This window comes from Vipera berus (genome assembly GCF_964194415.1).
Source record: "Vipera berus genome assembly, chromosome: 3".
NCBI classification, from domain to species: Eukaryota; Metazoa; Chordata; class Lepidosauria; order Squamata; family Viperidae; genus Vipera; species Vipera berus.
The window spans coordinates 163,755,776-163,771,284 of NC_138204.1; the positions used below are offsets into that span (position 1 = coordinate 163,755,776).

The window sequence follows — 15,509 nt, forward strand, 5'->3', positions numbered from 1 at the left end:
TTACCCTAAAGAAAACAGCGTAGCACGCTTATGTTTTGAAGCTAAACTGTTTCTCAGCCTCTGGGAATATTAGTCTTTGGATTTTTTTCCCCCCAGGTATACACACTAGCAGGATGTCTATGGAGATTCTCAGTCATCCAGGTCATGGTTATCCCAAAGGTCCTTCTTGGGTTTTTTTTCCTTTGAAAACATTTCACTTTTCATCCCAAGTGTGGGAAGTCAGCTCCCTAGAGAAGGAAATATTAAAAGGGCAGGAAAATATATTTCCTAAAAAGATATTGAAGTACCAGGAAAGCATGCCCAGTTTTCTTAACAGTCCCAGGTCTCCTTCCCCCAAGCAGAAACCACTTCTATAGAAATGCAAATGTAAACCATCAGGAAGGTTGGAGCTAGAAGCTTAGGAAGACAAAGACACCTAAAATCTACATACCCCAGCCCCAGGAAAGCAGGATATGACCCTGGGACATAAGAGGATTAACCCACCATCAAGAATACCAGAAAGGCACACCCACTCAGGTCAGAATATGTGACACAGGAAATACAAAGCCTGAAACAGGAAATAACTCCAAATAAAAGGCTCCAGAGGGTGTAAAAACCTACTCCCTATATGTGCTCAGTGTTTTTTTGTTAGAACCATCTTTCTGTCCTGCTCTCCTCTGCAATAAACTATAACCTTCTTCCTAAGGCAGTCGCCATGTTGTTTATTCCCAGCTTGCACTGAACCATGATGAAGACTTTTCCTTCAACACAAGAAAAACCTTCTGAAAAAGTAGAACTGAAGAAACTTTTTGGAAGAAAAGCAAAATGTTTTTAAAGGGAAAAAAAGTCAACTTGCTTTTTGGAAAAAGCACATTTGGGACACTGGGAGGATTCACACTATACATTGAGTCAAAGCAAAACAAGTCCCATTATGGTTTATTAGATGTAAAGTTAGTTGGATTTAAAAATACTACTTCATTTGAAATGTAGAGATGCCACATATATTTCTCTAGGGAACGCAAATATCTGGACAATTACTGGATCACAGCAAAGAGACTTATACCTCTTTGGTATTTACAAATTGTCTAGATTTTTCCTGTCTAATATAGCAGTCCCATTATTTTTACGTGTTACCCCTCTCATTTTCTATCACCTCCTGGCAATTTTTTTTCCAAACATGTCACTGGCCATTAAGATAAGACAGCAAATAAATAATAATAAAAACAAAATCTTTAATAAGGTCAAACACCATTTCCCAAATGAAGGCAAAACATTACATATTTTCTCAATGTTTTATTTTCATATAACTGTAGTGGATATCATTAAACAATGAGAACATTTACACAAATAACAAATATTCCTATTTTGTTGTAGGGATGCGTACTTTATTTTTTAAGTCTCAAGAAATTGCGAAAGATGGAAAAAAGCTAAGAAATCTGATGACCTAAAAGATTCTTATGCTAAAAATGTTGTGTTTTTAATTTACTTCTATACTATGGGGCAGTTTTTTTCCCAATCTGCATTTAATTTTAAGAAATTATTCCCAAACAATACAAAGTGAATTACTAACAGATTACAACTGAATATTTTAAAATGATAAAATACTGTTTCACATAATTTATCCTGAATGCTGCATTAGATTGTTGAGAGTTAACAGTAGAGTACTAGTTATTATCTGCAGAACTAAACATAGTAAATTTGAAATATTGTAGTCTGCATTACAGATCGTGCCTTTAAAATCCCATTCTGAATTATGGTTGGGAAAAAATGTAAAAAAACCCAAATGAATAGCCAAAAGAAATAGATTTTTTTAAGCTTGTGAGTTAGGCTTTAATACAGCTTTAAATATGCATTAAACCCCTTCATGTTCACGTAAGAGCTTAAGAGGTCGAGAAATATATCGTCTGCGAGGGTGAGGATACCGGATATTGGCAGTGTCAGCATCACAAGAGTGCTCTATCAGAGGAGGAAGAGGAGGAGGAGGAGGAGGAGGTGGTGGTGGTAAAAGCTGGGCATAACTGGACCATCTTGATCCAGCCCATGGGGAATCCAGAGGGGGGAAAAAATACCTGAAAACAATTCAGACAGGAACATCACACAGAAGGGAAAAACAGAAAGAATAATGGTAAATACAAGAATCAGAGAGGAGAGACACATGCTGGGACAAAATGAAAGAAACAAAATCAAGGTCTCAGCTCAAGTTACTATATCAGTTTTTAAAATCTAGAAACTATTCTGAAGGAAAATTATCATTGGAGACAATAGAAAGTGTGCCTTACATTCATTGTAAAATGAATATACTACATGTAAGTTAACTGATCCTGAACTATCACATGCCTTCTCATTTATCCCTACAAATCATGCTGCTTTAATGCAATTACAGGAAAACAGACACAAATTATTTATCCAGATTGGTCTATTCACTTGCATCCCATTTAGATCAACTCTACTCAGATGAATACATCAAATTTAAAGATAAAAGATAAAAACACAGCTTTACAATGTTAGATTTTCACAATATACAGTGTTATTCTTTTTCCAATGCAATAAGTCTGTGTACTTATATACATCCCTCTGGAAAAAACACAAGATAACCAAAGATTTCTGAATTAATGGCTTAAAAGATCATTCCATATCTCTTCTTATGACTTACCCGTAATTGAAGAAAACTTTGTAATCGTTATAATCTTTGGAAATGTACATAAATTTACAGAACAGAAAAGTTAGTAAATTTTGAGACAAGACATATTTAAAGCCACACTGACATGCCACTATATAAAACAAGCTATTAATTGAATGTTTGCACTAGGACACCACTTTGGTTTATTTCAAGGCAACGACTGCACTGCACAGAGCAGGGTGTAAATACTTGGTAATGCAGGAACTGGTTGGGGTCACAAGATGATAATTCCCATACCAAATTAATAATACCATAGAACAAACATTCATTTGGACTAGATTTCCATCACAAAACCAATAAGATGAAATCTTACTAATTATTGCATGATTCATGCCACTATAACATGCAATTATCAGGTATGTTCAGATCATTCTTATCAAGACAACAAAAATATGTTACAAATAGTTACTAGTTGCTAATAGTTTTATGATTTTCATTTGATGTAGTTCAGAATACCAAAATAATCTGATATCAACTCCACAGTTGCCAAATTACAATGTGCCCACATTGTTTATGACTAATTGTTTACTACAATCCATTAGGAAACTAATTGTTAAAGAGTCTATGTGAACACTTCAAAAAGCCAAACAAAGTTAAAATATTCAAAACAATTTTTTTAATGAAAAACAGTTACTCCAATTGTTTTACATTAAGGGTTTCTCTCTTAACAAGCTTAGAATGCAAGGACAATAATCCTCTTTACATTAGCGAATTCCGTCTTTCTCTCACAACATGTCTTTTTGAGGGGAAGGAATGGAATCCATAAGAGAATCCTGTTACTTTTTTGTTACAGATTCCAGCAAGATCATACTGTGCTGGCTAGTACAGTACATATGTAACATTTTTTAAAAGAATGTTTTGATCTGCATTTAGTAGTAGACAGATTGCTGGTGTCTTTGGAAGAGGTCAGACGCCGATGGGGAGGGGGAAAATATCGCTTTCCATTCCTGTGTGCATGCAACAAGCAGTAAAACAGCAAAGTTACTCCAGTTAGCTTGGTATCAGCTGTGCTTTCTGTTAAAAAGGACATAATACAAATGGGGAAAGGAAAATGCATAACAATTTTAGACACACATGGTTATAAGCACAATAAGATTACTGTAAAGCAGTAGTTGGTAGGTTGATTAATTCTCCAATCACTTTTCAAACTTATCTCTTTCATGTTAAGTATAAAATAATTTACTTTGATCTTCTAACCCGTTAGTAGTGTTACTTGAATTGATTAACAAAGTACCAAAACACTGTGCCCTAGAACCAGTGAAGCACCCATCAACTTGTTTCTAAAAGCTAGAATTTACATTCTTGCTCTCACAAAATCTTTAGGAAATAAATTACACTTGGCTGGCTTTGTTCTACTTTCAAACTGCTAACCAAAAGCAAGATTACTTTCTGATATTTTGTTTCATAATTGTTCTTATGCCTGAACCTAAATCATGATTTGAAATGAGAGTTTTGCACAATCTTCAGGGGGAAATATAAACAAGAATCCTGCTTGATTTAAACTGATAGTTAAGACTGGTAACTAGTTAAAAGAAGTTTAATAAGTATAGGGACAAAAGGTGAAAATGTTTAAGAGCTGGTTCCATTACTAATTTTTTATTTTTTTTCTTACGGATGCATATACAAAATATATTCGCTAGCTAGCCTGAATAACTGCAGCCCCAGAACTTCTTCAGGCTCATAAGCAGCAGTTAGATACTTCTATTTTCTTCATGTTTGAACAACCTCCATCATTCTGACATGATATACCACAAGGAAACCTATACTGTAGCTAAAATATAGAAATGTTACCATATACCAATTGTCTTTTTCCAAAATCCAATTGAGAAAGCAAATATGAGGAAAAGTATATATATTGGGACAAAAAACATTATGAAATAAGGATGTGTTTATCTAAAGAAGTACAGCTATATTTTCTGAATGCCATAGAAAACTGCCCATTCACTTAGCTTCATCAAGACATATACTATGCTTAACAATACCTTGATTTTATAAAATATCTCCTCCTGTATTTGTATAAAAATGGCAATAAATCTATCATACGTGATTGTAACTATCAATGTAGCTATTACAGCTATATCACATTCCAATGGCAGTCCTAAAAATTTAGTAAGCCAATGACAACTTGTGTACTGAAAATTTTTAAACAAACTGATTCTCAGGTAAAGAACAGAAGAAAGATACTATTCCCAAACATTTCATGATGCAGGAATATGGAAACTATGAAGTCAAAGGATCAAGCCAAAGCTCATCTTATATTTTTTTTCTCACAGTGGCCAACCACGCCTCGGAAATGCTTATAAGCAAAAGACCGAGACATATCTCTCCTCCATTGTTGTTCTCCTACAAGTGGAGAGACATGTTACCCACCTGAGATATTGCAGTCTTCAAGACCAATTAGCCTTGGTAAACTTTTTTCTCCAAATTTATCCAATGTTCCCTTGAAGCCAGCCAAGCTATTGGCTATTACATCATCTAATGAATTCCACATTTAAGCATATGTTCTGTGAAGAAGACTTAATTCTTTCATCTGTACTAAATCTCCTTTCAGTTGTCCAGTGTCATTGAACAACCCATCTTAGCGCCTTAGGACGAAGAGAAACATCTCCCCGCCCATATCTTTTACATCTTATATAATTTTAGCCACCCTAATCATGTCCCTTTAAGTTGCCTTTTTTTCAAGCTAAAGAATCCTAGAATTCCTTTCACTTGTACAGTTGTTGTTCTAATTGCTTGATAATTTGTGGTCACTTTCTGTATCTTTTCCAGCTCTGACATTTTGTTTCAAACCTCATGGCCCACATTGCAGCCAGACCATAGATTTGAATCTAGGTATTAAAAGGCTGGCAAATTTTATTTTCTCTCCCTTCAATGTGTCTAGTATAGAATTTGGTTGAAAGATAACAAGGTAATTAAGTGGTCTATTATAGGAAAATGAGATTATAGTGAACAGGAAAAAAATAAAGTGGATAGTGCTTCCTATCCCCACCTATTCCATATTACTGCATATCAGCATTTGAAATAGAAGATGAATGATAAATGAAAGCATTTGTTCGTATTTTGTCCATTATGTATATTAGAACTGGTCTGGGGCAGCACTAATAGAACAAGCATAATTGAACAACTGAAGTGATTTTTGTAATTAAACAAGAATAAGTATGAAAATGATAGACATGGTCAAGTTTTCAGTCAGATCAAAGGAGATATCTAGAGAATTAAGAACTAACAATGTGAAGTTCTCATAAAACGAAACCTACCTGCCAACGGATGCTCCATTGGCTGAATTCTGGAGAGTTGAAGTTGCTGTGCCAACAGGAGCATTAAAAACTCCCTGCTGTGTGGAACTAGCATTGACTGGACTTCCATTGCCTTTCAGTATTCCAGTGCACTTCCAATTATCCATATAATTAGCTAAATGGAAACACACAAATCCCATTTGAATTTTTACCCAAAAGTTCTACTTATGTAGTTACAGTTAATATACACGCTGTCTGGGAAATGTTGGGAGTTGAAGTCCACACATTTTAAAGTTGCCGCGGTTCAGCAATACTATTATATAGAATATACAGATTATAATGTCCAAAAGAGTAGAAATAAAAGAATTTGCCATGAGAAAAATCTAAGCCAACAATTAATGAATATCAATTTACTGAGTTAGATGACTCTTAAAATTAAAATGAAATTTAAGAGAATGCTTACAGAGCAAAACTAACAAGCAGAGGTTTGAGAGATTGAGCAAGGATTACTGCTGTTGGAAAAGAGATGTTTTTGCCATCACTGGTCTCAGAATGAACAGGACCAGGTCTGCACAATGGGCCTGATGGCATTTTTTTAGAAGTCAGTAAATTCACTGTTCCTGCTCCTAAAGACACAGCCTTCTATTATTGAGATTGGCTATACCAACAGAATCTTGCAAGCCTGACGGCATTTCCTTCCCTCCCTTACATCCCAGAAAGTTGGGCGGAAGTCAATCTTGAATCCCTTCATCCTAGGCTCAAAGCATGCTTTTTGCACATATTATCTTAATGGGTTTTTTTAATAATTTCTCCATGGCCATCGCCTTTCACATTTATCTTTGGATGGACCACAACTCATCAATAAATGCCTCAGGTTGCCCTACTATACTATTCAATTCCGTTATTTCTTTTGTAGTCGTTAGCTAGAAGTGACTGGTTGGCTGGTTGGGTGGTTTGATTTCTATAGTCAACCATCTCAGCAAACGATTCTGGATGGCTCACAATTCAAAAACATGTATTAAAATCTTAAAAACATTTTAAAACAGTAAAACACTAAAAAAACATTAAAAAATCTATTCAAGTATATACGAAGCAAGACATCTAGCCTGTTTACAATACAGCCAGGAGGTGGAGCCCTTGGAGTGGGTAGCACCCCAAGCTCGGAAATATAGCCAGGTTTTTAAAGCTTTACGGAAGGCTAGCAGGATTGGGGCTATTCTAATCTCCGAAGCAAAGATGTTCCACAGAGCACAGGCTGCTGCTGAAAAAGCTTGTCTTCCAGTCCCCGTCAGCCGACATTCTTTGGCTGATGGGATCTGCAGCATGAGCATCCTATTTTATCTAGTTGGATGAGTAGAAACTCTGGAAAAAAAGGTCACCACCACCCCAGGTACCCTGGTCCCAAGCCATGTAGAGCTTCATAGGTAATCACCAGCATCTTGAATTGCACCTGGAAACACTGGTAATCCATGCAGCTCACACAGGAGTGGCATTGCATATGTGTATATCTTACACTAGTTACTTCCCACATGGCTGCATTCTGTACCAGTTGAAATTTCTGAATGGTCTTCAAGACCAGGAAAAATATGTTATAGGTTTCATCTGCTAAGGAGTTACAACTAGCAGGATACAGGAGATGGGCCATTTCTGCCATGGTACTTGCTCTGTGTTACATTATCCCCACACATCCCCACCTGAAGTGAGAATGGACCTTTCCTTGCCATCCTTCCAGAAATCTCTCAAAAATTGGCTATGTCAACAGGCCTGGTGTCTCAAGGGAATGGTGATCTGCTGAGGTACGTTTGGAATATCCAATGCTCTTGCTTAGTCTTTTTTAAATAATCAATGTAGTGTGTTTAAATAGTTTATTTTAAGGAAGGAAGGAAGGAAGGAAGGAAGGAAGGAAGGAAAATGCTTACCTTTCCAAAGCCTTACACATCCATCATCACCTGAAGATGCAAGTACTGTGCCAGTTATATTCCAGCTGACTCGCCAGACTTGGGAATTGTGATGATCAAATTGGGCCACTAACTGAACTTCAAATTTTGTCAATCCAGACGAAGTACTCAGTTCTTTTCTGTTAAAAAAAATTACACAACTGAATTGTACTTTAGTCTACTCAATACGTGCTACTTTAAAAATTATCTTGTTAATAATAATAATAAATCATTTGAAAAAAACAGTAAAACATTGAATAGAACTGCATTATCCCTTTATGGCCTGTAACAAAATAATTATTAAAGAGCTAATTGCTGAACAAAATTACTAGGTTCTCAACAAGAATAACTTATCCTTGAGAACAAAGTTATGCACAAATGTTTTATATTAAAGGACTTGCTTGAAAAACTTACCTTAGGGGTTTTAATGTGAATATTCGTACATCTTTAGTAGCTACTGCCAATATATGGAATGACCTTCCAAGGTTTGGAGCAAATGCAATGTCATGTACGGGATCTGTGACTGTCATAAGAGTTTCCGCTTTTGCATACTTCCTAAGTAACACATAAACATATAAATTTAATATAAATTTAACATATATAAATTTAATAAAATAAATAAATAAAAATAAATAAACAGAATATTTATTCTCCTATATAAAATATATTACACTGTCCAATGTTTTCTTTTGGGGGAAAAAGCATTAACCAAATTCTTTCATGTAAGCTTAATTTTTAATTCTACTTAAGACTTTATGCTAGATTTGCTCTTTTTTTAACTGATTCCAACTAGTATCAATAGAATAATGAAGAAATCTTATCTAATTTTGGATACTATGATGGAGGACCACTATTTATGGAAGGGCACCATTTCTTGGCTGTATTGTTAACTGGCCAAGTATCTTTGTTACCATGTATATTTATTTTGGATGTTTCTATTGTTTTTCTTGTTATAAAATGTTTTTAGTTTTTATTTTCATTTTGAATTGTAAGCTGCCCAGAGTCATTGACTGAAATGGGTGACTATAGAAATTGAATGAATAAATGAATGAGCGCTCATATAAGTATATTCATAGAATTTGTTTTACTTGGATTCTCACTATAGCTATACTGTAGAACAGGGGTCCCCAACCTGCGGGCCGTAGCCTACTACCGGGCTGTGGCCTATTGGCCACTGGGCTGTGTGACTGGCTGGTCAGTGCACGTGTGCACATGGCCCCTCTCACGCAAATGTTACAGCGCTCATGGGCCCACTTGCACGAGCAACAGGTCCCTTTTTCCCCCTCCCCCCGCTCCGGGCCAGCAACCCCAAAAGGTTGGGGAACTCTGCTGTAGAACCAAAAACATATCAAAAATTAATGCATACTAACCATTTAATATATTTCATTCCCAAAATGCCATTTTAGTAATTTTTATTCATATCTCAATAAAGTTTCAGCAATTTCACAACACATTTAATTATAGAAGTAGCTGTTTTTTCCTCTCACCTGGTATTTTCGTTGTATTCATATATCTGTACTTTAGCTAGTATATTAGGACTACCATCATCACTTCCTACAGCTATCATAGGAGCATGGGCACGTGAACTACAATTAAAAATAAAATATTCTTAGATATCATTTTTAACAATTAGAACTTTAAAAGAATTAGTCTAAAACAGGCATGTCAAATTGCCAGGCCGCAGACCAGATGCATCATACTGAAACCACGTCCACCCCGTTGCTGGCAATGAGGAAAAAGTCGTGATACATCACACGAGGTCACATGACGTCACGAGTTTGACATGCCTGGTCTAAAACAACCATGGATAATAAATCCAAAATTCTCCCTGCTTCCAATTCATAGCTTAAATTCACATACAGTAATGAAATTCAATATGGTTTTTTTCTTACTAGTATATACTTTTGATTGAAAATAACTTTCCAGAGCCTCAGAATAAGTCCTTTATATTTATTTATTTATTTTTTATTTTAATTCCATTTATATCCCGCCCTTCTCCAAAGACTCAGGGCGGCTTACAAGCTTAGCAGTAGCCTTCATTCTATGTATATGCCTGCTTATTAGGGCTTTCACACACACCCCAAGCGGCATTATTACAAAGTCAGCTTAATTGCCCCCAACAATCTGGGTCCTCATTTTACCTACCTCGGAAGGATGGAAGGCTGAGTCAACCTTGAGCCTGGTGGGATGCGAACCTGCACTAATTGCAGGCAGCTGGTGTTACTTAAGGAGGCATTAGCCCACTGCTCTACCAAGGCTCACTGCTGATTGATCCTTCAATTATAAATCCAAATTTTCTTCCAGTTCTAACACCTCTAGAGTAACAACTATGATTTTATATGCCAATTGCAGGAAAAAGATGCATATTAATTAGTTTTAAATTAAGATTTTTTTTCATGATTCAGTAGTTTTTCTAAACAATTAATAACTTACCTTGAAGGATTCCAAGAAATACAACTGCAGCTTAATTTACATGAAATTTCATGCTGAAGTGACCACTGACTAAGATTCATAACATCCGGAGCTTCATATATTCTAACAACTCCATCAGCTGAACATGTTGCTAACATGAGACCCATATGTTTGGGAGCAAATTTGACATCTGTAACTGATGTCCTACTATCAACCAAAGTAGTCCTCTTTACCTAAAAATACAGCAGTTGTAAGAAAATTATAGATGATTAGAAGTATAGTTATAGTTGCACATATAATTTTATACTGTTGAAAAATAGGGTATTAGAAATCTTTAAAGCTACAAAGTTACAAAGAAAAATATATGATTGCTTAATATTTCAAAATGGCTAATGGAAATATATTATTCCAAGAGGGGAAAAATAGAATCCTAGAAAAGTAAATGAATAATATGAGTATATGAGTAAAATGAGTAATATTAAGGGATTTATTGAAAAATAAAATTCTGATTCTCCTGCTCAGGCAGGAAACCTGATACCATTTCAGACAAATGGTCGTCCAGTCTCTTCTTAAAAACTTCCAGTGTTGGAGCATTCACAGCTTCTGAAGTCAGGTGGGGAAGATACGGACTGCACACTGCTGTCATAAATGTGAACCAAATTTTTATCTCATTAATGCAGGGGCACTGCCATAGCCATAAATTTGAGAACTGGTCATAAGCTCCATTCATTAAACATCATTGTAAATGGTTGCTGAACAAATGGTTGTCAAGTAAAAACCAACTGTATGTAAAAACAAAATTCTGCTAGGATTTTGGCTTCAAGTCTAACTTCTTCCATAAATGAAACAGAGCCTGAATATATAGATCATAATGACCCATAATGGGATTTTTTGTGTTCCATTTTAGAAAGTTTTAGTTGCTTCTAGAGCCTTCTGTATCCCTTTCTAATGTTTTCAGAGTTCAAAAGCCCATGATAATTTAGGTGTTGCAGAGGAGACTGAACTCAGCAGAATTCATCGATCTTTTGCAAAGAGAAGCGTGAAAGAAAATTATAAATATAAAATGCATCTGTTGTTCAATAAATCTGTTAACTTGAATATTTTGTTTGCTAAATTTCAACGTTATCAAGGATATCATAAATAAATTCAAAAAATTCCAAACGATCTATTTTTCAAAACTTACCCAATGGCTTTGCCCCCGAAGTTTATCATTTGATTCTCCTACTATTTCTTCCCAAACAGCAGCTGTTCTGTCAAAAGAGCAAGAAGCCAAGACCTGTCCAAATTCCGGATGTGCCCATGTCACACGCCACACAGATCCACTGTGTGTCTGCAGAATTAAGATAAATTAAAATGTATAGTGAATGAATGATCTAACAAATACACATAATTATAAAAGGAAGAATTAGAATCAGCCTTTATTACAATAATGAAGCAAAGTGGTGTGCAAAAGAGAAAACAAAGATAAAAGACAGCAATAATAGACTATGGATCTAGACCAGGGGTTCCCGACTAGGGATGCAATACGATATTGCAGGGGATGCGAAAACTTGGGTTTTCAAAATTATAGTGTATATGCGTAATTTGCTGCCGTTATTTTGAACTTTTGTAAGTGGTGCGAGAATGTATCAGAAGTGTTCTAGAGGTGTGGGGTATAGAAAAGGTTAAAAGCCGCTGATCTAGACCAGACATGTCAAACACAAGGCCCGGGGGCCAGATCCGGCCCGCGAAGTGGTTTCATGCGGCCCGTGAAGCCATCCTGTAAACAGTGAGGGAACGGCCCCCACTGCCTTGGCCCTGGCCCAGAGACCCTCCTGCCAGAGACCCTCAGATCTGTCCCACTCCTGCCCAGGCCCCCATACGCACCCTTGATGCGAATGATGTAGAGCTGGCCATGCCCACCCAGTAGGCCATATGCACTCTAGCCACGCCCACCCAGTAGGCCACGCCCATCCGGCCCCCTGAGGGCAACCGCAATGCTGATGCGGCCCTCAATGAAATTGAGTTTGACACCCCTGATCTAGACTATACCTAGTCCAGGGGTAGGCAACCTCGGCTCTTTTATGACTCATGGACTTCAACTTCAACTTCAAGTTGAAGTCCATGAGTCATAAAAGAGCCGAGGTTGCCTACCTGACCTAGTCAATGAATAGGCTACACATTTTTATCCCTCATGCAAACAATATTGTGAAAATGCAAGCTCTAATAATGGCAACCATTATGTAAAATTATAATATCTGTCCCATCACAATTCTATTGCTCCATATTATGGTGATTTTATTATAGTTTTATCTTAATTTAATATTTTATCTCCTATATTGCATTGTCCACATATAGTTTTATCTTAATTTAATATTTTATCTCCTATATTGTATTGTCCACATATCTCACATAAGTAGTCCTCAACTTATAACAGTTCATTTAGTGACCGTTCAAAGTTACAAAGGCACTGAAAAGTGACTTATGACCGTTTTTCACATTTCACATTTACGACCTTTGCAGCATCCCCATGGTCACATGACTAAAATTCAGAAGCTTGGTAACTGACTCATTTAGGACAGTTACAGTGTCCCAGGGTCATGTCATCACCTTTTACAACCGTCTGACAAGCAAAGTGAATGGAGAAGCCATTCAGTGATTCACTTAACAATATGGTAAGAAAAGTTGGAAAATGGTGCAAAACTCACTTAACAAATGTCTCACAATAGACATTCTGGGCTCAATTGTGGTTATAAGTAGAGCAATCCCTGTATATATTTGCTGATGCTTTATTTAAATCAAATCTGTATATCAGTGATTGCATGACTTCTGTAGATGCCATATAATAAATTAATGTCCAAAAATCCTGCCTCTGTATTTAACATTATCCCCCAAAACTGCAATCCTAAACATATTTAGAAAGACCTGAGTTCTATGTGAGTATTGCAGTTGCAAAAATGTGAATGTACAAGATGACAGCAATGAGTAAGAGTTTCTGTATGTCTTTGTTTCCTTCTTTTGACCCTCCAGATTTTTACAGGTCAGATATAGCAGTCCTAGTCCCACTGAGAACAAAGAAAATTACCTTTAGGCAGGCATCACTTTATTTTAGAACTCAGTGTTTCCCCTTTGTTAAGGTTTTATATGTCAAGTAATATTCTATGTAAATTGTTTGATTCAAATTCTTACCTTCCAACTGGCAGTACAATGCCATTCTCCATTTTCAGCTTTGTCCCAAACCTAGTAAGGCAAACATGTTTCATTTAAAATGAAGACATATATGATTGTTCATAACAGTTCTTGTAGAAAATCTTACCAGACTCCTTAAGCACTCCAACTAAAACACAAGTCACATATAAGACAATTAAGAAATATTATTAACAGATACAAATAACATAATCAAGTTCATAGGTTTTTCCTTCCAAGCAAACAATCTTGTGACTAAGAAGTAAATCAAAACAATATCTAACCATATTTGACTTCATAATAATTCTGCAACTATTTAATTACAGCATAATAATTTGTAGCTATTTAAACCTCTCCAATTATAAAAATGAATTTGGGCTTCTGGTCAAGGGAATATTTTGAGACTTACTTTTGTTTTGTTGCCTCAAAAATCTCTTTGAACTAAGGACATTAAGGATACAATTAAGGTTAACATATTACACTAAGGAAAGAATAAAACTATCCACCTGATTTCTATGTTACCGTTCCATTTGAATTTGCAAAAACAGACTTTGAAATAAAAGTGCATTACAATTTAAACTCCAATTGCTGTAAGTACATGGGAACTGCAAGGGAGAGCACGATTAGCGTAAGGGAATGTCAACGTGCAATACTAGGTGAATACATTATGCTAAGCTGTGGTTTGCTTAACACTAGTTGGGAAGATTCAAACCTACCTAACCATGAACAGTGGCTTCCAATTCAAACTGCAATGGTTAGGTTCGTGCAATATACCAAAGCTAAATATCACCCCCGCCCTAGTTCAGTTTAGCATGCTGTGCAAATCCAGCCAAAGTGGTCTCTCCTTTCCTGATTAAAACGCTGACCTGCATCGTGGTTCCCAACATAGAACTCCGTTATCCTACTCACAGCAATTGCATTTTCTACCAAACCCAGTGGAGGCGAAAGGACCCTATAGGAAAACTGCGACTAGCCTGAACGAGCATGTTGTCCGACTCGTCTTCATAAATCAGGGGTAGGCAACCTCGGCTCTTTTATGACTCGTGGACTTCAACTCCCAGAATTCCTGAGTCAGCTATGCTGACTCAGGAATTCTGGGAGTTGAAGTCCACGAGTCATAAAAGAGCCGAGGTTGCCTACCCCTGTCATAAATTAATCAAAAAAAGAATAGTCTCTCGCCCCGAGCCTTCCCCACACCTTAACGCTCTGGTCACTAGAGCAAGTCGCCATGCGCCGTCCATGGAAGTCAAAAGAAACATCGTGGATGAGGTCGCGGTGATCAGCTGCGATGCTTCGCGCCACGAACATCCCGGCGGCCTCGCCGTCCCAGTCGAAATATGTTTCTTTCCTCAGGAAAACCAGCAAAACCTTTCACCGCCACCCTCCACGAGAAAGGATTCTCTTTCGCGCAGCTGAAACAGGCGCGCCCGCCGCCCCCGCCAACTGCGTTAAGCGTCGCGCTGTCGCCAAAAGAAAGCGACCAGTCGCTTTCGTCACTAGCGCTTACGCTCTATCCCAGGGGTAGGCAACCTCGGCTCTTTTGTGACTCATGGACTTCAACTCCCAGAATTCCTGAGCCAGCATAGCTCTATCCCCTTAGTCCAGGGGTAGGCAACCTCGGCTCTTTTATGACTCATGGACTTCAACTCCCAGAATTCCTGAGCCAGCCAAGCTGGCTCAGGAATTCTGGGAGTTGAAGTCCATGAGTCATAAAAGAGCCGAGGTTGCCTACCCCTGGGTTAAGCTATATGTTGCTTAAGTCCTGCGCTCATTCAACATATTAAGCCATAAACCAACGTTTACAAAACCACTATCTTTGCGTTCACGCAATTCATTTATCCGAAAACCACCAAATTATTTATAATTCATGTCACTGTATGCGAACGATGTAGCTGGGCTTCAATAAACCACAATTAAATCGTGGCTTAGCTCGACAAAAAAAAAAAAAAGAAACAACCAGCCCCAAAGTCAACCGAGTCCGGGAACTTCCCCACACAAAGCGACCAATGCCCCAATCCCAGGTACGCATTTTCTCTCTCCCCCTCCTCTCCCGACAACGGGCGGAGTTCAGCTCTAACCCATCGGGCGAGCAACGCGCAT

The 15,509-nt window shown here is 37.2% G+C and overlaps 1 protein-coding gene across 2 annotated transcripts; it reads right to left on the bottom strand.

Annotated features, from left to right (window-relative positions):
* Nucleotides 1–1,191: 1,191 nt before the first annotated feature.
* SEH1L (SEH1 like nucleoporin) lies at nucleotides 1,192–14,868 on the bottom strand. Of its 2 annotated transcripts, none has more exons than XM_081324044.1 (9): nucleotides 14,607–14,868; nucleotides 13,413–13,463; nucleotides 11,428–11,574; nucleotides 10,266–10,477; nucleotides 9,320–9,418; nucleotides 8,247–8,387; nucleotides 7,815–7,972; nucleotides 5,917–6,070; nucleotides 1,192–2,048 (listed from the first exon to the last, which is right to left on the bottom strand). In XM_081324044.1, the coding sequence occupies exons 1-9, from the start codon at nucleotides 14,715–14,717 to the stop codon at nucleotides 1,832–1,834; spliced, it is 1,290 nt and encodes a 429-aa protein (XP_081180170.1). In that variant the 5' UTR covers nucleotides 14,718–14,868; the 3' UTR covers nucleotides 1,192–1,831. The 2 variants fall into 2 exon arrangements, with proteins under 2 accessions (XP_081180170.1, XP_081180171.1); XM_081324045.1 differs by having other exon boundaries at nucleotides 1,192–3,673.
* Between the last annotated feature and the right edge of the window lie 641 nt (nucleotides 14,869–15,509).